Source organism: Pongo abelii, chromosome 13 (genome assembly GCF_028885655.2).
Source record: "Pongo abelii isolate AG06213 chromosome 13, NHGRI_mPonAbe1-v2.0_pri, whole genome shotgun sequence".
Taxonomy (NCBI): Eukaryota; Metazoa; Chordata; class Mammalia; order Primates; family Hominidae; genus Pongo; species Pongo abelii.
In genome coordinates, this window is record NC_071998.2 from 43,882,431 (window position 1) to 43,906,619 (window position 24,189).

The window sequence follows — 24,189 nt, forward strand, 5'->3', positions numbered from 1 at the left end:
TCAGGCCCGCTCCCGCCTCCCCGGCCCCGGGCGCCCTGATGAATATGCATCGCGGCGCGCCCGCCCCCGGCTCCTCCTTTCGGTTTCCTTCCCGCCGCCAGGCGGAAGCGAAGAGCCGCGCTTCCCGCGCGCCCAGGCCGGCCGGGGTGGGGTGGGGCGGGGCGGGCTGCGCCGCGAGCCGGAGAAAGAGAAAGCCAGGGAGGCGACTGCAGGAGGAGCGCGGGCCGGGCGCGGAAGGGTGCGCTGCTGGGTGGCGGTTCTGGGGCAGCCCCGCCGCAGGCCAGGCCAATCCGAGGGCGGGGAAGGGGCGATCGCGCGACCCCGGGGCCGTGCCGGCTGCATCTGACCGGCGCAGCTCCACTCCTGGAGCAGCCCCGCTAGAACAACAATAAAACCCACCAAACACACACACACATGCACACACGCACACGCGGGCGCACACACACACACCATCCTGGACGGCGTTCAAGTCAACCACGAGAAACAGCCTTCTGCAAGGGAGAGGAAAGAAAGCTGGAAATCCAGACAGACTGAAGGGCTGCCTGCTTTTAGACTTGACTTTGACCGCCTTTTCTTCTCGGGCCAAGAATTGTGGCAGTGCAGAAATTACAATTAAAAAATACATAAGACTACTCCCGGATTGCCTTTTTTTTTTTTTTTTTAAACTAAACACAAAAAGCGACACCAAAACAACCCCTGAGAAAATCCACAAATCTGTACCTGAGACACGTCAAGTCAGCGGCCCAGGGTTCTGTTACAGACTCAAGATCTCTTTTATTTAATGCAATACAGTGCGATGGTATGTGGCTTTGAAATGATGGGTTTTGTTTGCTTCTTTTATTCGTTCTTTGCACCCCCTCCTATCCCTGGCACAGTTTTTCTTTTCCTGTTTGTGGATTGCAAAGTGGCTGTTTTACCCCTTTCCTAAATGTCACTTCTGTTTTGCAGGTTGTGAGCTATAGTGCTGCATTTGCAGAACTAATTTGCTAATATGTATTATTATTTAGCGTTGGCAACTTTAGTACATGTGACACACTCTTATGACGGGAATCAGTGAGTAACATTGTGAGTCCAAACGGTGCAGAATATAGCATTTTGTTCTGCTGTAACTCTCTACTTTATCCCCCTCGCCCCTCAGTGGTGGAAAAAAATTACTGTTCAAATGATACTTTAATTCTACCTTGTAGGCCATTCTCTCCTCTTGAAGCATTCTTTCCTCCATTTTAATTCACAGATATTCTCATTTAAAAATACATTTTTAAGTGAAAGAAGTACTATTTAACTCTGATTGGTGTGTTGGAATGTTTGAAGTCAGTATTCATTCTAAAGTTTAGTCCTAACCCCCATCCCCTCATCCCTGAATTCGTGGCATCCTATTGTTAGCCTTTCTTCCGCACCCCCCACCAACTTTTTAAAACAGATTTTGATGGATTTCTTTCCACTCCTGTTAATACTTTCCCCCCAACCCCGCTATTTTTGCTGCCGATTTTTTTCCTCTTCCTAAGTCTATGTGTGTCTCTATCTCTCGTTCCCCTAGTCTTCTTTTCCCCAATACGTCTGGGACACATTTTAATGCACAATATCCCATCCATTAAGTTGTGGTTGAATGTGAAGTGTGTGAGGACTTGGCAGCTTTCAGGTTGAAGGGGGCGGGGAAGCCAGTTTCGACTTTGACACAAGATGCTGAAGTGGCGTGATCAGAATTATTATTAGGGCTGTGAACATGGCCATCTTCTGCTCGGGTTGGAAGAACTGCCATTGAACTTGAGACGGGACAGACAAGATCTCTAAGTATTTTTCCCCCACCCCCAAGTACAGTAGCTGGCAGGGAAAAGGCGCCAAAATACACAAGATTAACTCTGACTTTCTTTGAACGGATCTTATAGCACCATCCTTGTAACTTTAACTTCCAATAGGCGGGAAAAAGTTAACTTTTGATCCCACACTTGAACAGACATTTAAATCAGCCCTAAAATGGAATAAGTCCAGAAAGTCACACACGCATGCTTATGTGGTTAGAAAAAAATGCACGTGTAAATAAGCAGGGTGTATGTGTGTATATGACTGAGGAGTTCAAGATTTAATCAAAATCAGAATTAGTGTGACTTTCCAGTGTATTTACAATATGAAGAAAAGCATTGTTAGGCAAAGAAACTGACCTTTAAGCATCCTAAGTAAAAAGTGCAAAGAGTTTGTGAAACACAAAACGTTGTGGTTTCCAGTTTTACATTTGAGGTTTGATGTTTTCATTTAATGGTATGAGAGATGGAGAAAGCTCTAGCGCTGAAAAGTCCCTATTAAATCATATGTGGGCAAAGGTCAAGCACTCCAACTCACCGATGCAATATACTACAGATTCCTGCCTAAGTGATGAAGAACACAGGAAAAAGTGCTTGGGCAATAAAATTATTAGAACGGTAATTATCATCGGTGGTTGGGACTGCATTCTTGTGCACTGGGAAAACGTTTTTACTGGCCCTGATGAATTTTAAAGCCAAGTATTGTTGAAAGGTATTTTAATAGGAAATTGATTAGCTGAGTGTTCCATACAAGAAATGGTGACGGTTTCATTGTTTGAGGTCCAAAATAAATTTTTATTCTTTAGCAGACATAGGCATCCATTTAATTTTAATATGGTCAGACTGAACAGCAGCATAATTTTGAGTCAATGTGATGTCATGAACATCTGTAACTTTGTTTTTGGAGTTTTTGACATTACACAATTTGATAATATTACTGCTTTGAAATTTATTGGCTTGTGTAGTTAAAATTTCAGATACATTCAGAGATAAAGTTTACTGAACATATATTTTGTTTAGGCCCAATTGTTTGTGTTTTTTCTTTGTAATTACATAATTGTTCCTTAAATTTTAATTTGAAAATTAAAATGCACAATTCTGTTGTTATGTATTGTTTTGATTTTGAAATTTTGTTGTTATGCATTGTTATGCAGTTTTCAAAGAAGAAATGAGAGAAAGGGGTGCAGAAAGTTTGAGTTGCTCTGCCATGTACTTTTTATACTTAATACAGAATGTAAAGACTACTTAGCCATTTTGGACAGAGCTTTCTATACCTGTCTTAAAAACCCATCTGTTTTACTATGTTACAAGGCATGTGTATATGGGTAATAGAAGCCAGTTTACATGTAGAAATAAAATGATCATATAGTTTTACTTTATAGGTCAGCTATTTTGAAAAAGAGCAATAACTGCAACTCTCTCAATATCAGCAGACAAGAGACACTGTGTGAGAGAGTATATGGAACCTTTGTAACATTGTGGATGAAGCGAGGCAACTATTACCTTTATTTTCAAAGTTTAAAATACATCATGCAAAAGTTACAGGGCAACTGCTGACTTTGTAATCTGTGGAGCAAGTGTCTTCCAATGTTGGGAATCTCTGTTGATGAACTGGCCTCATCCTGTTGAGAAGTGAAAACCGGATAACCTTAGTGGAGGAATCTGGCTCAGTTGGTGTTGAGATCAGAGCTGTATTATAACTTGTAAATACGCTAGAAATGTAGACACACTTAGTGGGACGCTTTTTTTTTTTTTTTAAAACAGTGGAGTAGAGGCATTTCGGCAGTGACATTATTAACAGCGTCATTTTTCTCATTTACTTTTGTCCTCAGGGGACACCAAACAGCTCCCAGAGGAGGAGAAAAAGGTCCAAGGTTATTTATTCATTTCAGTGAAAAGCAAAGGGCTAGCAATGGGGGTGGGGAAACTAACCAGTTGTGAATTCTCTGGTGGGGAAACAATTACTACCCTAATTTGACAGTAGTACTTTAAGGGCTGGGTATGATTTTGTTTTTTGTTTAAGAGTAGTAGACAGTAGTAGTGGTACTCAGTAGTAGTTTAAGAGCTGGGTAATTTGATTACCTGAGCTGGTAAAATTGATTTTGCAATTCTCATCAAGTACAGGCACTTTCAATACTTCTTGATTGTTTATATATGCATTTATGAGTGGATTTTTGGTGTTCCTCCTTGTGGATATAAATTTGTGTTTTCCAGACTACACATGTATGATTTTTGTGGTTCATTTGGAAAAAGGAAAGATCCCAGGGCATGGTGCGGTAGATACTTGCAGTTTTGCAGGCCTGCTTTCTGGGGTCAGGAGGTCATCTGTCTCTTTTGTATTTAGTTTTTAAATATTGATATTGGTGATGCAGCCAGGATGTGTAGAATTGTTGAACCTTCTTGCAAATCACATGCAAGAGCAAAAAAAAAAAAAAAAAAGGCATCGCGTGTATTGGAAATGACAGCTTTGTTAAGTTCCAAGAAATCTTTCATGAAACTGCCCAGGATTTGCAACCTGTCGCTGCAGTTTCTTTAGGAAGAAAAAGGTTAAAAGAAAAACAATATTAGATACTTGAGATGTCAAGCTCCTCTCTGGAGATCTGCAGTGAAAGGCTCAAATGTGGTAGCACTGCTTATTTCAAATATACAACTGGGTTTTGAAAAATCCAGTGAGCTGAAGCACTGGCATTCTATTTAGAAATCAATAAACTTTCTGTTAGTTAGAAAGGAAACTTTTTTTTTCCCTTATAAGGTAGCAAGGAGATCTAGGGAGGAGATCTTTAAGAATACTGAAATAACAGAGTTTCCTGTTGCTGAGAGAATCATTCACTTCTTTCTACCTCTTCAGCCAGGTTTTTGGGTGAATGAAAGTGGCCTGTCACACCAGTGCTTTTAACCCTCTCAGTGTGGGAGGGAGAGATGAAGAGTTTAGGAGTGGTAAGTACCAAAGTTTAAGAAGTGTTTGGCCCATTTTGATACTATCAGAAACTTTTCAGAGATATTTCCACTCTTAATACCACGACACAGACGTGCTAGAAAAAATGGAAAGTGAATACAATGCAGGCACTTACTCAGTTCCTCCTTCTACCTGGGATTTAAAAGATTGAGATTTTCAAACCAAAGGTGGTGGACAAGTGTTGTGTTAAGAGAAGCCAGGCATCCCATGCACCGAAATCCACCAGTCCCTCTTTCCAAACAACTCCCTAGAGTTCTTCCAGGGAAGGCCTGCAATGACCTTGGCATTGGCTGGACAAGAAGTGTTTTGGGGGGTGTCAGCCATTCTCCACATGGCTGCAAGGCCTGAGAAGACAGTCAAAGCCATAGAAACTGAGCACCCCCATAAACCTTCTTTTTCAGGAAGTCTCTGTTGCTCACTCTTCATTCCTTTTTGGTTTTCCTCGCCTCACCATGCTCCTATCTCATTTTCCTTTTTCTGGGAAACAAATCAAAACCAAAAACTATCAAGCATCCTCTATGGTCATCAAAGTGCCACCAGCCATAAGCACCCTCAAACATGGGGCAATTGAAAGAGATTTGAACCCCTAAGTGATGGGCCTGGGAGGCCCCAGACATCTTCACTTCTCTGGGGTCTTACCTGGATCTGACGCTGCTTCTTCGCCCTTGGTGTTGCTGAAGCTTTTGTGGGCTCTTCTGTGTAATACTTGTCAATTTTTCGTTTTTCTTTTTTAAGCTTGTGAAAAACTTTTGGATGCAACCTAGTTTTGGTGGCAGAAGGCAATGGTTTTTGTTGGGAAAGGGAAACTAATAAAGGGAGGAGGGGTAGCGATGTCGGGAGACACTTGCCCAGGGCTCAGCCCTGGGCCTCTTTTTGCCAGGGGACAACGGCTGGTTCTGGGCTCTCAGGCTGAAAGGAGTGCTCTCTGGGTGCCAGGATTTCACTGGGGGTGGTGTGGTGAGGAGGGAGGGAAGAAGGGAGGGAGGGAGAGAAGGAGAGATGGGCGCTCGATTTTTAAAGAGACCCCGAAATAATGGCTTCTATGAGAGTCCAGGCATTCAAAGAGGTGTGTTCAAGGACATTAGTGCATTCCTGCCAAGGGGAATGTCTTTTATGGTAAATTAACTCCAGTTAAATTGAATATTTGTTCAAAGGGAAACTCCAGTAGTTAAAGCTGGTATTATCAGTAGAGCTTCCCCACCCCCTCCCCTCAGAATCTGGTGAGGGTGAGAAAAGAGATGCAGTGTAATGTGTAATACAAAGTGATGCTTTCGTGCTGGTGGTTTCTGTGTGTGTGTGTGTGTGTGTGTGTGTATGTGTTTAATCTAAGATGAGGTTGCCTAAAATTTCTGAGAGAAATGAGTATTTACTTGGATTAACCCTGAATGTCACCTCATTTCTTTCATCCATAAAGACTGCCAACTTTATCCCAGCTTTTCAAAAAGAAGAAATGACCCGCACAAAGGAAATTAACGTTGTCAGAACGCTGACTTCAGGATTTGCCGAGGCAGGGGCGGGGACCGCAGGGAGGCCGCTCCCAGAGCGTGTGGCCGAAAGGGTTAACTCGCAGGGGTCCGCACGATCTCCCCGACTTTACCTGTCTTCCTAGCCCCAGCAGCCCCCCTCCCCGGCCTCCCGAACTCCCCACCCCCCAGCGCCTTTCTTCTTTGGGCTCTCGGTTTACGGGGGCTGCAGCTGGTAAACTTGGCAAGCTCGCCTCATTAAGAGCGCTCTTTGAAAACGGACTGTGTTTGAGCATTTCCCTAATGAGGACAGGACGGGGTTAAAAAGTGACCATTTCATGGTTGACTTGAACCTGCCTACTTTTCTTGATGTGTCGTTGTGAAATGCTTGATGTGGATAACTCCCACTTGGTGAAGGAAAAAGTCACTGGTTCCTCCAGGTCCGCTGGGGGAGGGAAGAGGGGACGGTGGACAGAAACCAGAGGGAGTGAGAGGGGCTAAAGTTGAGGGGACAAATCAAGAGCTGGGAAGCGGTGGAAAGAGGACCGGGGAATCGAGGGCGAGCCTCGAAACGCCCCAGCAGTACCCGTGGAAGCGGGGCGACCCCGCCCTGGGGATGGGCCCGCGAGGACCCGGTAGCCCCAGCGCCCCCCGTAGCCCCCAGCTAGGTAGACTCGGAGCTCCAGGCGCTCACTTTTCCTCCCTCCATTGTCTGGGCGGCCTTTGCTTCCACCTCTTCCCCATCCACCCCAAGCAGAAAACTGGATTTGGGGGGCGGTGTGTGTATGTGGGCGGGGGGTGCAGAAAGGGTGCAAGGCGAACCGCCTCCTTCAAAATCCCCGGAATCAAGTTCATTCACTCGGAGCCTGCACGGGCGACAGGGTGGGGGTGGGGCAGCGCCGCGGTGGGGAGCCGGCGCGGGCGCCGAGCAGTTCTGGGCCGGCAGCCTCTGGAGGGCTGCAGCGGCACACGCACCCTGCGCGCGCGCGGGCGCGCGCCCCCGCCGGCCCGCCCCGCAGCCCCGGGCGCGCCGCGGCCCCGCCCCGCCTGCACCCGGGCGGGTAGGGAGACGCTTTCCGCCGGCGCCCCGGGCCCCGGGGGGTGGGGATTGGGAGCCAGCCAGCGGGGCTGCAGGAGGAGGAGGAGGAGAGCGAAGCCGGGCGCGGGGAGGAGGTGGAGGGAGCAAGAGGCGGCGGCGGCGGCTCGGCCCGGTCCTCCCGCTCAGAGCGAGGCCACGTGCACGGGGCACCCCCGGCGAGGGCGGCAAACCGCGGCGAAGCGCCGCGCGCCGCGACTGCCTCGGGTGCGGGCCCCTGGTGGGCAGACCCGGGACGAACCCGCACCCCCTCCCTATCCGCGAACCCGGGGTCCGGGCGGGGCCGTCGGGGGCTGGGCGCCGCGCCCCCCTGGTCCACGCCGGCGCGCCCCAACTACTTGAGCCCAAGTTCGCTCAGGTCCCCGCCTGCTCGGCCTCCCCCTTTTCCTTGCAGCCGCAGGCTCCGCGGACTGAGCCCGCCCGGGTGCGAGTGTCGGCGCCCCAGCCTCGGCCTCGGGGCTGCCTGGGTGTGAGGGAATTTTCCACTCGTTCCTTTCTCGGGCTCAGACCGGTTCAGTGCTTCTCCCACTCGGATGTTCCCGCGGCTTAAAGAGTCCGCAGCGAGCACCGAAATACCTCTTCCAGGGCGGGTTTTCGGGGGTGTGTATGTGTGTGCTGGTGTGGGGAGGGCAGCGGAAAGAAGAGCTATTTTGGAAAAAAAAAAAAGTCATGGTTCTGTGGCACCGGTAGGATACCTTTAACAAATGAGGGAGAGGTGGGGGGAGAGAAGGAGGAGGAGGAGGAAGGTGGGGGGGCGGGGGGTGTGGAGAGGCTGGTGCAAAAGGAATGCGCGTTTGCAGGAGGAGGAGTAAAGCGATGATTGTGTAATTAAATAATAAAACAATCCTTAAGTCTGATTTGGAGAGAGCTCGAGCGGGGTCCAGAGGGTGGAACCGGTGAATTTTTCAACTTCCAAGTTTTGCAACGAAAGAAAGCAAGAGAGGGAGGGGAAAAAAAGAGCCCAGAGCAGAAAAGAGAGGAGTTTGGAGCCGAGCGGGAGAGCGGGATTTATCGTTTGGAATTTTTCAGGAGATCGTTTTGATACCCCTGGGCTCTGGGCAGCGGCGGCAACAGCAGCCTCCACGCTCGGCCGGGTCAGACGCGGGGCGAGGCGGGCGGGCGGGCTGCCGGGCGCCGAAGACCCGGCGCGGGCGGCGGCGGCGGCTGCTGCCGGGGACCACGCGCGGCGAGCCTCTTCCGCCCCAGAGATCAGCGCTCGCGCCCCCTCCCTCACCCCGGCCTCTCCCTTCTCCCCCACCCCACCCCACCCCGCCCCCACCCCGGCCCTCTCCCGCGCGCGCCCCGCCACCCGCGCGCACTCGCTCACGCTGCCCCTCGCGCACACACATGGTCGGCTCGCGGCAAAGTTTCGCCCGCGATCACCACTCCGGGATCCTGCCGCAGTGCTTGGGGCTGTAACCTTGAACTTTCCCAGCGCGGTGACACATTCTCCCTGCTCTCCCTCCCGCCCGCCCGCTCGCCCTCCTGCGCCCTCCTGCGCCCCCCTCCCCGCCTTTTTTGAAAAAGCATTTTACCACCAACCACCACCCCAATCCAACCCACACCGAACCTTCGCGCACCCCCTACCCCCCAACAACAACAACAACTGCAAAATAGAAAACAAATCCCCAAACCCAGGCGAAAAGCAGCCAACACCGGCGGCGGCGGCGGCCTCGGCAAGCACGGCCAGCGCGCTCGGACTGCAAGAGGGTTAAAAGTGTAGATTGGATTTCACCCCTGGAAATCTAGCACGCCGAGTGAACTTGAATCTTTGGCTATTTAAGGAGGACTGGGTTTGTTGTGAAGTTGCGGTGATCCAGCGCAGAGCCCCGTCCTGATTGATCGCATCGCGGGGCTCAGATGACTGTAAAATGAATAGATGAAATTCTTGCTTCTCGAAGATTTTCTTGGGCATCTCCGGGAAAGTGCGTTTTAAGGCGAAGTCATGATGTATTCTCCCATCTGTCTCACTCAGGTACATGTCTCGGTCGCTTTCTCGAGCTTTTTTCTCTGTCTCCCGAAATGCCTTTGTTTTTTGTTGCGGACAATTAGCGGCTTGAGTTAACCTCCGCACATCCCCGTCCCTTGGAGAAGTGGCCCGGAGTTGCAGCGGGCGTCGCGGGGCGGCGTGGGAGCCGGAGAGCGGCCCCTCGCCACGGCCACTGCGAGCGCCCAGCCCCGCGCCCTGGGCACGGAGCGCGGGCGCTGGGCCGGGCAAGGCCGCCGGGGGTGGGCAGGGCCGGGACCTGTAAGTGCGAGGCCCCGTGCGGCCCCTCAAGTGCCCGTTGTGGTGCGGCATCCCCACCCGGGGTGCCCGTAGCCCCTCTCAGCAGCTCGCGCGCTGAGGTGGACTCGGGCTTTGGAGGACTTTACGGAGGACTAAGCTTTTAAAAACAGCCAGTGAACTTGGGCGAGGGGACTGTAGCACGAGTCTGTGTGGGCGCCGCTGGACTCCGCTGCAGGCGGTGGGCGGGCGACGAATCGAGTCGGAGGTTGTGGTCCGGGGACCCATTCCTTTGCTTTATTTGGGGATCTGAAACCCTGGTTCATAGTGACCTGCTGCACTTTGGGGTTTCTAGTGACCGCACCACAAAGGCAGTATTTACGTTGACACGAGTTAGTTGGTCTTGTGATTGTTAAGGAGTTTTAGAACGTGTTCTTTTTGTGGAAACCTGTTCATTTGACGATATTTGGGCGTAGCTCGTAAGGCATTTTAAGTAATGCTGGTAAAAGTAAGGTCATTTTATTCTACTTTGAGAATTGTCCTAAGAACTTAGGAATAATGCTATGAAATAAAACACTGGTTTTATACTTTTTAAAAACACGATTTGTATCACTTTAAGCCAGACGGTCAAATAGAAAAGTGGCGAGACCGAACAGACTTACCTGGGGGCAGTTTTCATCGCTGCCCAGGGAACTAACAACTGACAAAGTAACTAAAATATCTTAGCCCAGAACTGTTATTTGAGGCAGTATTTTAAACCTCTAAAGGTATGGGGCAGCTTATTTCAGCTTTTAGGAAGATGTGTCACCATTGGTAATTGATAACTATTTTCTTTGACATTGCCATGAAAACTAGTCATTTAAAGAAGTGTCAGCCAGTCTTGGGCGTGTTAAAATTTTAAAAATATCTAATATCTCGATGATGCATTTTTATAATGGACAAATAATTAAGATTTCAATTGTATGACAATTAGAAGCCATTGTGATTCAAAAGGACTGAGGCATTCATAAATTGTGAATGAAGATGAAAACAATGATAAGGCTTATTCAGTGATTGGATACAGTCCTGTAGCTTTTTGGCTGACACATTTTTTATTGTTTATATTTTGTTTGGCATCTGAGTATGATTAACTTAGATATGGCTATTTTCAGCAAGTAAACATGCACTTTAATTTAACAAAACTGGAAAAATGAGTTGCTGAGCTATTTGTATTTTAAAAGCCATGAATGATAATAGCCAATAAATATGATGAAACTGTTTCAGGTATAACGAATTGCCTTTACTTTTAAAAGTTACCATTAATATTACCCATCAGCTGGATATATTTTTCTCTTTCTGATAAGCTGTGTTAACTTGATATTATTTTTACACCGTGATCAAATAAAACAAATCAAAGCAAGATTTTCACTTACAGAGTATAGCATCACTTATTCTCACCTGTAAAAGATTGAATAACTGTGCATTTCTCTATATTTTTAGCATCAGCTTTTCAGAAACATTGCTAGCAATTACATTGCATTTTTAGTCTCCTCCAAATATGTATTGAAAAGTCACTAGTTTTATCTTAATTTGTGTAAGTTAAAAATAATATTGCAGCATTGAGACATGGAATGTTGGGATCATATACAGCATAATCATTCAGCTATCACATTAGTATTCAAAGATACATACTTAACAATAACTTGTGATGACTAATATTCTCTACTATTTTAATAATATAAATCTAGGCTTATGTATTAAAACAAGGCCTATACCAGGGAAGGAATTTTAGCTTAAGAATTTTCACTTCACTAAGCTCCATGTGACTTTGCAGGTAATGTAGGTGTTATAAAAGTGAGGCCACATTAATAGTGTCACTTTTGTATCAGATCAGTAGTTTTGTATCACAAGAGCCTAGTAGCTGTAGAAAACCGTGTCTCAAGACATGTAAATTGCAAAATAGAGTATCATTCTTAATTGGTTATAAACTTTTAAAAGTATCTCAATTGTTGCAATAAGGTATCTAGGTTTTAGGAAAAAAATCTTAATTTAAAAGGCCCTACCATTAAATGTTATGTTTAGCAAAATAATATGCTGCAGAATCAGCATATCAATAACCAATATTTATACACCAGTATAAATCAGATAGAAAAATTAAGAACTATCATATATGATTTAATATTTGTTTAAAAATAATGTAAGCCATTAATAATATAACTTTCAGTTGGCATGATGGCATTAAATATATTTTTCTTTCGTTGCTTTTAAGTTCTTTAGGTACATTTTTTGCATGATTTGTTGTTATATAGCAATGCGCCAAGAGCACCTAGTATTTACTCTTCTACCTCTATGTTGGTCTAAATTATCCATCCCTTTCATGGAAACGGAAGAAAAATAAATATGCCTAGTGGAATTAAGACTCTTTACTTTTATATCTGAAATTTGTAACTTTGTTATTTACTTTGTCAATTTAGTTCAACTAAAGGAAGTTTTAAAAGAGAATTACTGAACATCAATGCATTTTACTAAAAATTCTGAAAGAGCAAAGTTGCATATTACCTTTGTATACAGTTGTTTGATTTTAAATCACTTATATGTTTTGCTTTTTTAAAAAAATTTATGATTGCTTAATGTTATTGTAATAATCCACTACTAGTTAGGATATTTGAAAACCTTAATCACCTTTTAAAAAATATTTTTGTATCAGGACAGTTATTATGTTCCGTATTCATGTCACTCATAATCTTTAAGACTCTAGTGTTACTCAGCATTAGGAAACAGTCACACTTGGGAGATGACATTTAGGCATGTTAATACAGAAATATATGTGACTTATAGCAAACCTCAACTTACAGTCATTTTTGGAGGATATGTCCCCTTGTCAAATAAGTGCTTAACTTGAATTCACATAATAGTGAAACCCTGAACGATATCAATAACGCAAATTGGCAGCCTGTGAAAGTTTGCTACTTTTATTTCTCAAAAAAAAAAGCATGTTTTAAAACAATATTCGGCAGCATTGACAGCAAACTCAAAGGAACGTTTAAAAACTGTGTGCATTTGCTAAGAATTTTCAAATTCAACCTTCAAATTTAAATTTTGGTTGTTTAAAATAACTCATTAAAATTTTGAGCTTTCTTGCGTGATAGATTATATTTATAATCAAATATTGAAACTCAAACAAATTTAATGAAAACTGTGTTTGATGTCTTTATAAGAAAATGAAATGTCACTGAACATAGTACTTAAGGCGTAAGTACTTACGTGTTACCACATGGCTTAATATTTGTAAAATAATATTGCATTTTAAAAAGCATGGCAAGGGTAAAATGAGTGAGACAGAGCCCACCCACTGTACCTCATGTGCTCTTCACATTCTCAAGGTTTTAGTTTATGAGTGCATATATGTGTGTTTTTTAGTCATATCAATAAATCATAGTAAAAGATTATAGGAAGTGAGTTTCCAAAGCACATTTAAATCCACATTTCCTTGAGCAGGCTTTCCTTTTGCATATATTCCTAAAGGGGATAAACAAAGTTTTTGTAGTTACAGTGAAAGCTAAAAGCATGGCATCAGAAAGTGTATGGAGATAGGGAGGTCTTATCATGGGATGTGGTTGCTGTGAGCAGGGCTGCCTTCCCACACAAAGAACAGATTGTGGTTTAACTCTTTCCATGGCCTAGTTTAATGTGCTCGCATAGTAACTGAATTGTTCAAATCTCTGCTGGAAACTCCTGATCGGTTTAATGATTTCCTCTATGGCATTTGGTTATGCCTCATGCTGTGATGTAATCATCAGCATTCTGTATTGTTATAAAATTTTGGTTCATACTTATTCTGGTGAAGGAACACTTCCAGCAATGTTAGAACACTTGATAACTACATTATTGATTGGATGGGACATGTACTCCTTCCATATCGGAAGTGCAAACAGCTAACATGTTGCAGTCTGTAGCATTAAAACTTTGAATTTCTTCTTCAAAATGCATTCATATCTATATTGGATTTTTGACACCTTCTTTGTTAAAGAGTCATTAGTTGTACTTTCATCATATTTACCTAATGGAATTAGTCAGTCTGCTGTTAAATAGAATTTATTCCACGTAGTTCAGGGTGATTAACATGAGTATGTAAATTCTAACTTGGGATACAATCAGAGAGAGTTATTTTGCAGTTGGGCTGACAATATAGTCAATATGATCAGAAAAGTGGTGGTGGAAGTTCTCATTTGCTTCAAATCTTGGCTTATTGCATACATACAGTGTGCATGCGCAGGACGTTAAGCTCTTTCTCTTTGAACAGTAATAGGCCTAAGCTTATAAGACAGGTTTTACCTAAATCAGGAAGTAATGAAACTGACTGCACTGGGAAGTAACTTGAAATATCTGTAGGTAAAGATTATCCACCATTCCTCACTGATCCCCTCCCTTAAAAAAAGGGCTTGGATGAAACAGGCAGGAAAAATGCAGGAGCCTAAAGGTAAACTACTTAATTCAAAAGGTTGGTACTCTATAATCTATGTATCTGCAAATTCACATGCACATGCATATATGCACCCACAGTTCTAACTGATAATTCATCTACATGGCAAATGAATTGTATAGATTCCACAAAAGCAGTAACTGACCAGCAGTGTCACCCCACCACAGCATGCAGAGACACAAAGAATGTAAAGTTGGTGCCAAGTTGCCATTTTTCATTGTTCACCTCAGATTGATTTTTAAGAGGTTTAGAATAATTGCTATACTCATGTGATCGGTGAACAAATTAACGGACTCTGTGGGGCTGCATATTCTATAGGGAAGCTGATGGAAGAACATTCATGTAATTTTTGTTTTCCATTTTGAAAACTTCTACTTAAAAATGCAAGAGTGTGTGTGAGAAAGCAGGAGAGTGCAAGTGTGTGTGTGTGTGTGTGTGTGTGTGTTGGGAGCTGGCGTTGGTAGTGTGGGGAGAGAATGCACTGCTCAAAGTATGGAAACCTTCTGTTCAGGACACTGATACGACGAGCTGTGTCCTTTGCCCACTTTCCCTCACTGTATACCGGTTTCTCTAGTTACCACTTTTGGAATGGTGCTGTTTCAGTGTTGGAATGTTGGACGTTTGATAAGAAAATGGATCAAGTTTAATGGCGCATGCTCTTTGTGCCACCAGCAGCCTCTTGCTGAGAGCATGCTCCAAAAGCGGGAACTGTGTGGCATTACACTGAGCATCTATATGCTTTGTGTTTCTGTGCCACAGAGAAGAGAAATGAACTGTGGCATCGCTCCTGCCTTCTGAACAGCTCTACTCCGATTAAAAAAAACAATCTCACTGTGTTCTTTGTAAAATGGTACTGCATAGTGTTAGTTGGTCAATCAAGTATTGAAATACTATATTAGGTGCCAAGCACCTTAGTTAGTTGCATATATTTTAAGGAATGTAGAATGCATGGCATTGGGGTGGAAACAAGGGGGATGGGGCCAGAGTGTAATACAAAATATAAACCTTATTTTCTTTATAGGAGGGAGAATTGACCTGTGAATTTTGGTGGAAAGGGGACAGCTGGGCATACTTTACTTTCTTCTTGTCCTGTTATTTTGATAATTTTAAATAAGAAAGGAATGTTATTTTCATGTATAACTTTTTGTACTGAATTGGAAACGGGTTGTGGTCTTATTTTCTTATTTTTTGAGCTTTTAAAATTAAATTGACTATGCACATCTTTTCCTCACCCCTCTGTCTTCCACAGGATGAATTTCACCCATTCATCGAGGCACTTCTTCCACATGTCCGTGCAATTGCCTATACTTGGTTCAACCTGCAGGCTCGAAAACGCAAGTACTTTAAAAAGCATGAGAAGCGAATGTCAAAGGATGAAGAAAGAGCAGTCAAAGATGAGCTTCTCAGTGAAAAGCCTGAAATCAAACAGAAGTGGGCATCCAGGCTCCTTGCCAAACTGCGCAAAGATATTCGCCAGGAGTATCGAGAGGACTTTGTGCTCACCGTGACTGGCAAGAAGCACCCGTGCTGTGTCTTATCCAATCCCGACCAGAAGGGTAAGATTAGGAGAATCGACTGCCTGCGACAGGCAGACAAAGTCTGGCGTCTGGATCTAGTCATGGTGATCCTGTTCAAAGGCATCCCCTTGGAAAGTACCGATGGAGAGCGGCTCATGAAATCCCCACATTGCACAAACCCAGCACTTTGTGTCCAGCCACATCATATCACAGTATCAGTTAAGGAGCTTGATTTGTTTTTGGCATACTACGTGCAGGAGCAAGGTAGGAGCAGATTGTTCTTTTTTCTAGCACGGCAAACACCGCCCACAAATCTCCGTAGACAGAGTATCTGGCTTGAGTTAGATGGTCCTCAAGGCCCCTAGATATCCTCCACCCTCTCTGGGTACAGTAGGGTGTCCGCTTTCACTCACATGTCCGCTGCCATGTAAATAGACACGGAGCTTTCATACCTGGATAGGCTTGGATATTTAAGAAAGACCACAAAGAGGTGCGTTTTCAAGTATCTTTAAAATAATACTGTTTTTCAAAGACATAGGGTAGTCTAACAAATATAGTTCATTACACTATACTTTCTGTCGTAGGCTACATTTTTGCATCTAATCTAGTAATCTTTTCCTGATTTGAAAATGTAACTTTATTTATGAATAGTCAAACCATCCTAAATAATTTTTGTATTAACCTTTTTAATTAATGAGGTAGAGGGACTTTGTTTATGAATTTAGTGGTATTGCACTGAAAATAGAACTAATGTTTACTATTGCAAAATGCTTAAGTTAGATAATATCAAAAAGTATATCTTACGTAGACCTCGATTTACTTAATTTTAATATTTCTGTCATCACTTTTGATTGTGCAATATTCACTGTCGATTAAATGGAATTGAGTTATTATTTAAATTATTTATAGTATGTTCCCAGAGTTACTTGGGAACACTTAATAATGTTAGTTTACTTGTATGTAAATTCATAAAACTTACCGAGGAGGAAAGTTGCAGCGCTACTTACAGAACAAAAACAGAAAGTGGACTGGTTACACTGGTTTAAAATAAACCTTGAAAAGAATACAGAAACCGCATACCATACCTATTATTTAAAATACCTGATGAGGAGAATGGTATAAATTTTACCTAAATGATTAAAAAAGATGATGTTATTACTGAATATTTGAGTTAATGAAATGTTTATTATTATTTTTATTTTTCTTAATATATTTTCCTTAAGTAGGTAAGAATTTCTTTTCTTCAAATAAATACATCAAGATATAGATGTCCTTGCATTAGCAACAATCCATAGTAAAACAATCATTTTACAAAGCAGCATACTAAAAGTAGACTGAAGTTTGAGCTGTCACAGATGGTAGGTCATTTCCAGACTTGGCCTGGTGGGCGGAAAAATGGCCTGCAGATAGCCAGGTGACAGACTGTTATCTGATGTTTGTTATATAAATGTGGGACTTAATAAACTGCTATGAGCTTTATTATTCAAAAAAATCAAAATTACTTTTTTGACTCTGAATTCTAGGCACCCACTATGTGCTTTTTGTCTTGATTTTCTTGTAGCTTTGGAGATATGCTTAAGTGTCATTTTAGAATTTTTAGTCTGATTTTAAATAATGGTGTCGGACATTGCACTTTTAGAAATATTACCTTTTCCTGAAAAAATGAAACATTGCATTTAGTATTTCCATGCATTTAAGAATTACAGTCCAAATAATGATGGTTTGGGGAAAATAATATTTTTGTCCCATGTGTCCTAAAATAAAACTCAGTAACACATGACACTTATTTGTTTGACAGATGTCTAGGAGATGACACTTTAAGGTGGGCTGTATATATGTGTTGGATTGACTATAAATGTGTTGTAACTGTGTTGTGAAAGTCAAGGATGGAAGTAAAGTTTCAAAAAGTGGGTCATGTAACTTTTTAGTGCAGGGAGGGAAGATTTGCAACCACTTCACTACTGCTCACATTTTAAGTTGCTTGAAGGCTAGGTTTGAGGTGTGCCTGCCTGCATGCACATTTACTCCTGGGGCAGGCAGCCAGCTCTCTTAGTTTTGATGAACTGACAATAAAGATTTGTAGAGATAGATTGAAAAAAGAAAAAAAATGCATAAATGCCTTCTGTGTTGCACCATTGGTCATGATAACTATAAAGTTTTAAGCAACTCTTAAGAGACCATAAAACATTGATTTTGTTGTTGGTTCAACAATCTCTATTGTAAGAACTTTTCATTATTTTATCTTGTGCATCTAACTTGTATCCTCTGCTACCTGCCAGTGCGTCATCTTCTCTTAACATCTGTTGGTTCTTCCTTTGAAAAACTCATGTCAGGATGCTTTTGTGTTTTCCCCTTTTCAAAATTTATATATTTTTCTTTGTCAAGTGTAGGTTAATTATGTCATTTTGTAGTGCAATTGATTAAAGAAGGCAGATTTTAAAAGATAATTCTCCGGTCAGTCAGCGGGCTGCATATCGCGAGTGATGACTTTTTATTTCTCTTCTAAGTACATGATAACTCACCTAAGTCTGTTTTATAAATCAGGTAAAGAAGTATAAAGGAAAACATGAAAGAAAAATCAGGAAAGAGAAATGTAATGTTTGCAGCAGAAAGAGCAACAAAATTACGTTTCCCCCTTTTTCTCTCTCCCCACTTCTAAATGACTGGGAGAAAAACATGAGAAAGAACAGAGAGAATGCCAAAGATGGTTGCCACTGGCACCAGGATTGGCATCAGACCCTCTTTGTTTAGCTCAGGATGCCTGTGATTTGTTAGTTGGCATCCGCATTGCAGTGTGGAGTGATGTTACAATATATTGACAATTTCCAGATCTAGAAATGTCAATAGTCCTCTTGGTTATTTATACAAGATCACATACTGCATCTCTTCTGGAAGACGAAATAAAGACCAACATGTACTAAAGTTTCATTGTTGACCAACTTCCTATGTTTTTCTTTTTCCCTCTTTCTCTTTTGGTTCAACCCACACTTTTTTTCCTTCTTCATGCCCAGCAGCTTCATCTTTCTGAAATGTGGGAAGAGTTACTAGAGCTTTGACACAAGCTATAGTGCTACATCTGCATCTGATATGGTTTGGGGAAAAATTTATGCTTTTTGAAATCATTTTTGATATATAGTTCATTAGACTTTTGCATCACATGGCCATGAGGCAGTATTTTCTTTAAAGCTAAATCTCTTTGTTATTCGGCTACTATGCATATAGTCTGGTTGACCGCAATTCAGTCCATTTTGCTATTTCCTTATATTAGCAAAGGCTGATGTTCAATATAGTTGTTTATAAAATTAAATGTCTCCCTGCACTTCACCTAAAATGTACACATCATTTGGGAGTAACTGCGTTTAAATCCATAAAATCATTTGATGTTATTGATTCAGAGGGCTGCGCTTCGGCTGTTTCGTTGCTACAAGAACCGCCATTTTGTTTGTGAAGTGCCAGGCGAGGGGGAAAAAAAAAGGCAGACACTGTGTTTGATGCCAATAATGGTTGCCAGTGGCACCGAGGTTGGCATCAGACCCTCTTTGTCTAGTTGCTGAATGCCTTTGATTCGTTGGTTGGCATCCGCATTGCAGTGGGCACACTGGAAAGTTTTTGACAATCCCTGAATGAAAGCTGCTTGCTTGTTTGCTGCAGCAAATCTTAGCTAATATAAAACTCTTCCTTTTTTTAGGTTTTGTCTAAAAAAATTATGACAGATTAAAGAAAAAATAGCTTTAAATGGTATCCATTTTCCCAAAGATATTAAAGATGTCCAGTGATTCTTGGGCAGGTGTTACCTATTCCCCATATTGTCTTTGTTACTGCATTCATGAAAGCAAAGCAAAAACAAAACCAAACAAAAACCAGGCAAGCCTTGCACAACACACCTTCCTGGGATATAAGTGTCCTATAGGATGCAGGGTGTGCTATGACAAGTGTGTGGAGGACAAACCTAACGTAATGATATGTGATGCATTCATTATGACTGACTGTTGCTCTCAGTCACATCACTGCTTATTTGTTATGCAATTTCTAGTTCCCTCACTTGCCACTCTTGCAAATTTTATAGTAACATTTTGAGAGGACTTCATTTTTCCTCTCTAGTTAGCAATGTGTAACCGAATACATGTTTAAAAAGAGAGAGAAAACTTTAAAGAGGAGACCTATGCGTTAAGGTCTGATGTAAAATCAGTCATTCTGGAATTTCTCAATTCTGCACCACACTGTTATGAAATTCTCAGTGCACAATTTCGTACACTGGGAAAATCAACCAAAAGCCTAAAATAATTTTGGTTAAAGTTTTCTGGATAGTTAGCATTAATATTGCTTTTCAGTTAACCACCGTTATCTCGTTAATTAATACGAAGGATTAGCAGTTCTACCCAAAGGGCTGCACAGAAGGAAGTCTGGCCTATGGGAGGCCTTGAGTTGCCAGACTGTGTCCTGTCTGAACGGGAAAAAAGGAAGGGGGTGGTGGTGGTGGGAGTGGGGGGGCGGGAGTGGGATTGGCCTTTCTCTGAGGCAGGAAAGCGTTTTGAAGAGAGAGGTCACAACACACCAAGACATTTAAAGATCTCAAGAGATAGCAACTGTTGTCGTGTGTATAACAGATTAGAGTTTAAAATGAGTCAGCCTAACTGATTTTTGGACTGTACTTTGCACGCTTATTGAACATGTTTTGGAGTGTTAAAGAGAGCCCAGAAACCTCATTGCTATCCTGAAAAAGTAGTTTCCTTTAGCCTTGTTGAACCCTTAAAATTATGATCTGTTGTTGGATGGCCACTTTTGTTGCTTTATTGTTAAATGTTATAATAATTGAAGTATATTTTGAAGTTGTGAAAAATGTGACTTGTTTACAGGGGAAGTCGTAATCATTATTATTGTTTTTGAAATAGAAGCCTTCCAGGTTGTCACATATCATTAGTGAGGAAGCAAATGCTAAGAATTATTTTCTTCCTACAGTTACTGAATTTCAGAATCTTTTTGGGTAACAATTATTTCTTTATGAAAAGCTTAAGTAGATAATTGTTTGCAAGTTGGCAGTGTATTTTAACATTTTAATAGATTTCACTTCATTTGCAGGTATTTCCCATTATGGGAAAAAATAAGCTTTCATAATTGATTAAAATGAGGCTGCTCTCTAGGATGATTTGGTGTGTCTGCACTGTGAAATGCTCTGGGAGCATAAGAGTTTGTATGTAAGAGAAATACTTGGTATGCATGTTTGATTTAGGGGAGCGCTGTTAAGTTTTCCCATCTAGCAACTTGTCCTTGACTGAACTTGTGAACTCTAGTGCACATTTGTTTGCATTCTGGCTCATACACAATTCACAAGATAAAGAAGGGCTCTTATTGGCATGTCTTGCTCCTAGGCTTAATGAGACCTTTGTGGGAACATACATTGTGAGATAAGATACTTAGCAATTTTCTCACTGGTAAGAAAACACAGTCTCCCACCAGAAGTTCACCTTCTATGCCATGAGGTCTCTGCCACAAGATAGCTTTAACAGACAATTTAAGAGTTAAACTCTGAGGCCCCAGTTGCCAGCTGGGGAAGCTTGGCATCTGTGTTCCGATATGGCAAACTAAGCTCTTGCATTGCAGTTAATATGATCTCATTTTTCAAAGGGAAGGGTGGAGGGAGAGAAGGAGAGAGAGAGGGAGGGATGGGACACTTATTTGTTACATCATTATGATTTTCAAATATTTAAAAATATATAGTGCCCCACTTTCTGGAGGCAGCAAAGATTGGTAAAATATTCTACTGAAAGCATTAGGCATCCTTCCCCCGACCCTGTATATACAGCACTACCAATTTTGTAATGAAAAATATTTAGATTATGTATTTGGATTTACAAATTTAGTGCACAATGTCTCTTGTGTGGTAAAATAATTCCAAATATCTCCATATTTGTAAGAACCAAAATAATATGCATTGTTTGAGAATCATGGTAATTGGAGAGGACTGTGCATTGCAGTGACAGGAGTGACGGTCAGGTTTCTTGAAGAATGCCTTCCTGATAGGCACAGTTATAGTGTCTGTGCCTGGAGACTTAAAGCTGGGTAGGAGCCACTTAGAGAGGCCATCTATTGCTACAGCTTTAGTTCTTTAAAGGTACTGTTTTCTAAAGTGGTACCTAAGAAGCACTTCCAAACATGAGGATTTGTAATAGATTTGGTAGGATTTTTCATTTACTTACTTGTTTTTCCCTAAATTTGGAATTTAGGAAGAAGCTGTCATAAGGAAGTTAAAGTTGTAATCCTCCATTAACCTTTTGCTTTTGAATTTGGCACTTAAAATTTGAAACAGCAATCCAAGATACCCAATATAGCAAGGTCTTTCTCCTCATAAGCTCTCACTCAGCCAGATCAAACTGAAAAACTAGACTGGTAGGCTATATAAAACTGTTTGCTTTCTGACACTAGCGCTCTTGCCGTCACTGCTGGCCAGTTGGAATTTCAGCACCTGAAGAGAGAGGGACCCAACGGGAGGTTATGTCAGAATTCACAGGATTTCTTAAAAATTGAGATAAGTTAGTTTTCATTTCTGTTATCGTGGTGGCTTACAGGATAATGGACTTATAATCAAAGAAGTAGCTATTGCTTTGTTTGAAGCTCCAAGTTTGCAGAGAGTGCAAAGAGCATATGAAACACTCATTAAAATGGTCAATTATTAAATACCTGAAAATTATGGGCAAAGGCGATCCCTGGCTCTGAAACTAGCTTCTGGGTAAATGTTTCTCTTTGGTTTATGAAAGAATAGCATTTTCCAGTTTGAAGTTGATGAAAGTAGAACTTGCGACACTTAAGGGGTTTTCCTATGTATGTGCTATGGGGGAGCAAATGATTAGCCAACATAATGTTCAAAGCAAGTTTTCCAGCCTTTTTCCCTCCATCCTTGTGAAGGAGGAATAATTTTAGAAATCTCAAGGACTAGTGGTTATGCGATCGGAAACTTGAGTTATTACGGCTGCATGCCCCAGTGCCAAGCATAGCAAGAAGAGACGCTTCCTTCTGATCATGCTCACTTTTCTGTGGCAACATGGTATGTCGTCTCATTTTAAAGTAAATTCTTGGGACCTTGAACTCCAATTTTGTGATGCGGTTAATTTAACTGAATTTAGTTGTTAGAATTTGGCATAGAGAATAAATCATCAAACTGCAGAGAACTTGTGAAAACTAAGTGCGTTGTAGTAAGGAGTGAGTCTGTGGGATTAGCTTGTATTAGATTGAACGTTAGAGGATGTGAGACTAATAGGACTTGAATGGTTGAGCTTTTTGGTTGTTATATTATTCAGAAAATTGGAAGAAATGGCTAACCAGTGAGGTGGAAAGTCCTTGAGGCTGAATTGAAAGCCACACATTTAAAAAAAAAATCTTCAAAATTTAATTGTTCTAAAATGGGAAAGCAGATGATTACATTCATAAATATATTGTTTATAATAAAACACTTAGATACACATATTCTGTTTATGATGATAGCTTAAACAGGACAGCATTGATGAATCACTGAAAAATTAAAGAACTCTGAACAAGGACTATATAATTAAAAATATGGGGTGATGGATGAAGTAATTTTACTATCAAAAGTTGCCTGGAGGTTGTGTATTTTCAGAATCCTATTTTAAGGCAGTTCAGAACATGTAGTAAGTTATTGATGAAGCATAAACCAGTTGAAAATGGAATTTGTTTAAACAGGTGCGAAATAAAATAAGAATTACCTTTAAGAAAAGAATTATTTCATGTTAAATACATGCAGTTTTAAAATTTTAGTTAGCTTCAACTCCATTCAAAATAGTCTATTTCTCAAAATAGTCAACTTAATAGTATTCATTGAATTTTGAAATACACGTCTCTCATAAAACTACATAAAATCATTTAACAAGCATCCATTAATATTAAGCGACACATATATATTCTCATGCTGAATGAAGATGAACTGTTTTTTTTTTTAAAAACCTGATTTTTCATACTCATTTTGAAAAATATATATGGATAAATGTATTGGTGCTAACAGGGAATGGTAGAGCTTGGGACAAAAAATCTAATCATGAGCACAGATATTAGGAAAAAGTTATTTGAAGTAGGGTATATTCTGTAATTCATGTGAGTGGCGGATTACATTTATGCCTATGCTAATAACATGTCAGTATGAAGTCTATACCCCTCTATTAGTGAATTCTGAAGTGTAAAAAATGTTCCTTCGTAGGACAACTTGTATTTTATTATTCTGACATCTGCAGTTTCTGGATGGATTACCTTAAATTTGCTATGCTATGTTAAAAGCCTTGTTTTATGAGGTGGGTCTCAGCTTCTGGCCTTGGTGTCAGGAACCCTGCTACGTGATGCAACTTGCCTTGTTAGGTTTAATTGACCAAAGCTGATGTGTTAAAACAATTCATTTGCGCTGTAACTTATGCCGTGGCTAAGTTGCTACCTGAATCCCTTGACCTTGACTTGTTTGGGTCATGGAATGGCTGCAAGCTGTTTGACCTTTCTATTGTGTAATAATGTCACTGTTTCCTCTTATTCTTTAATGGTAATAGCTGACAAAAAGGCCCAAGCCCTTACTTTACACACCAGTGGATTCAAGGCGTCCCTCTGCAGTAGCTACATCTTCTGTTTGACATGGTCTGGCTGTAGAAGTGACTTTCTTTTATTTGCTGACAGTGATG

The 24,189-nt window shown here is 41.8% G+C and overlaps 1 protein-coding gene and 1 long non-coding RNA gene across 17 annotated transcripts in view; one reads left to right on the forward strand and one right to left on the reverse strand.

Moving 5' to 3' along the window:
- LOC129047839 (uncharacterized) overlaps window positions 1-8,747 on the reverse strand; it is a 45,508-nt gene extending 36,761 nt beyond the window's left edge. Inside the window, exons 1-3 of one of the 3 annotated variants that reach the window (XR_010136509.1) lie at window positions 8,662-8,747; window positions 5,395-5,515; window positions 1,975-3,421 (exon numbers count right to left, since the gene is read on the reverse strand). This is a non-coding gene — a long non-coding RNA (uncharacterized LOC129047839). Of the gene's footprint in view, window positions 1-1,974; window positions 3,422-5,394; window positions 5,516-8,633 lie in introns of those variants that run through there. The other 2 variants (XR_010136510.1, XR_010136508.1) reach the window with 2 other exon arrangements.
- NFIB (nuclear factor I B) overlaps window positions 223-24,189 on the forward strand; it is a 245,679-nt gene continuing 221,712 nt past the window's right edge. For 9 of the 14 annotated variants that reach the window (XM_009244444.4, XM_009244446.4, XM_024252152.3 and 6 more), the window contains exons 1-2: window positions 8,745-9,289; window positions 15,250-15,781. In XM_009244444.4, coding sequence (XP_009242719.2) covers window positions 9,260-9,289; window positions 15,250-15,781 — 562 coding nt within the window. In that variant the 5' untranslated portion in view covers window positions 8,745-9,259. Of the gene's footprint in view, window positions 800-8,744; window positions 9,290-15,249; window positions 15,782-24,189 lie in introns of those variants that run through there. The other 5 variants (XM_054519871.2, XM_054519872.2, XM_054519875.2 and 2 more) reach the window with 3 other exon arrangements.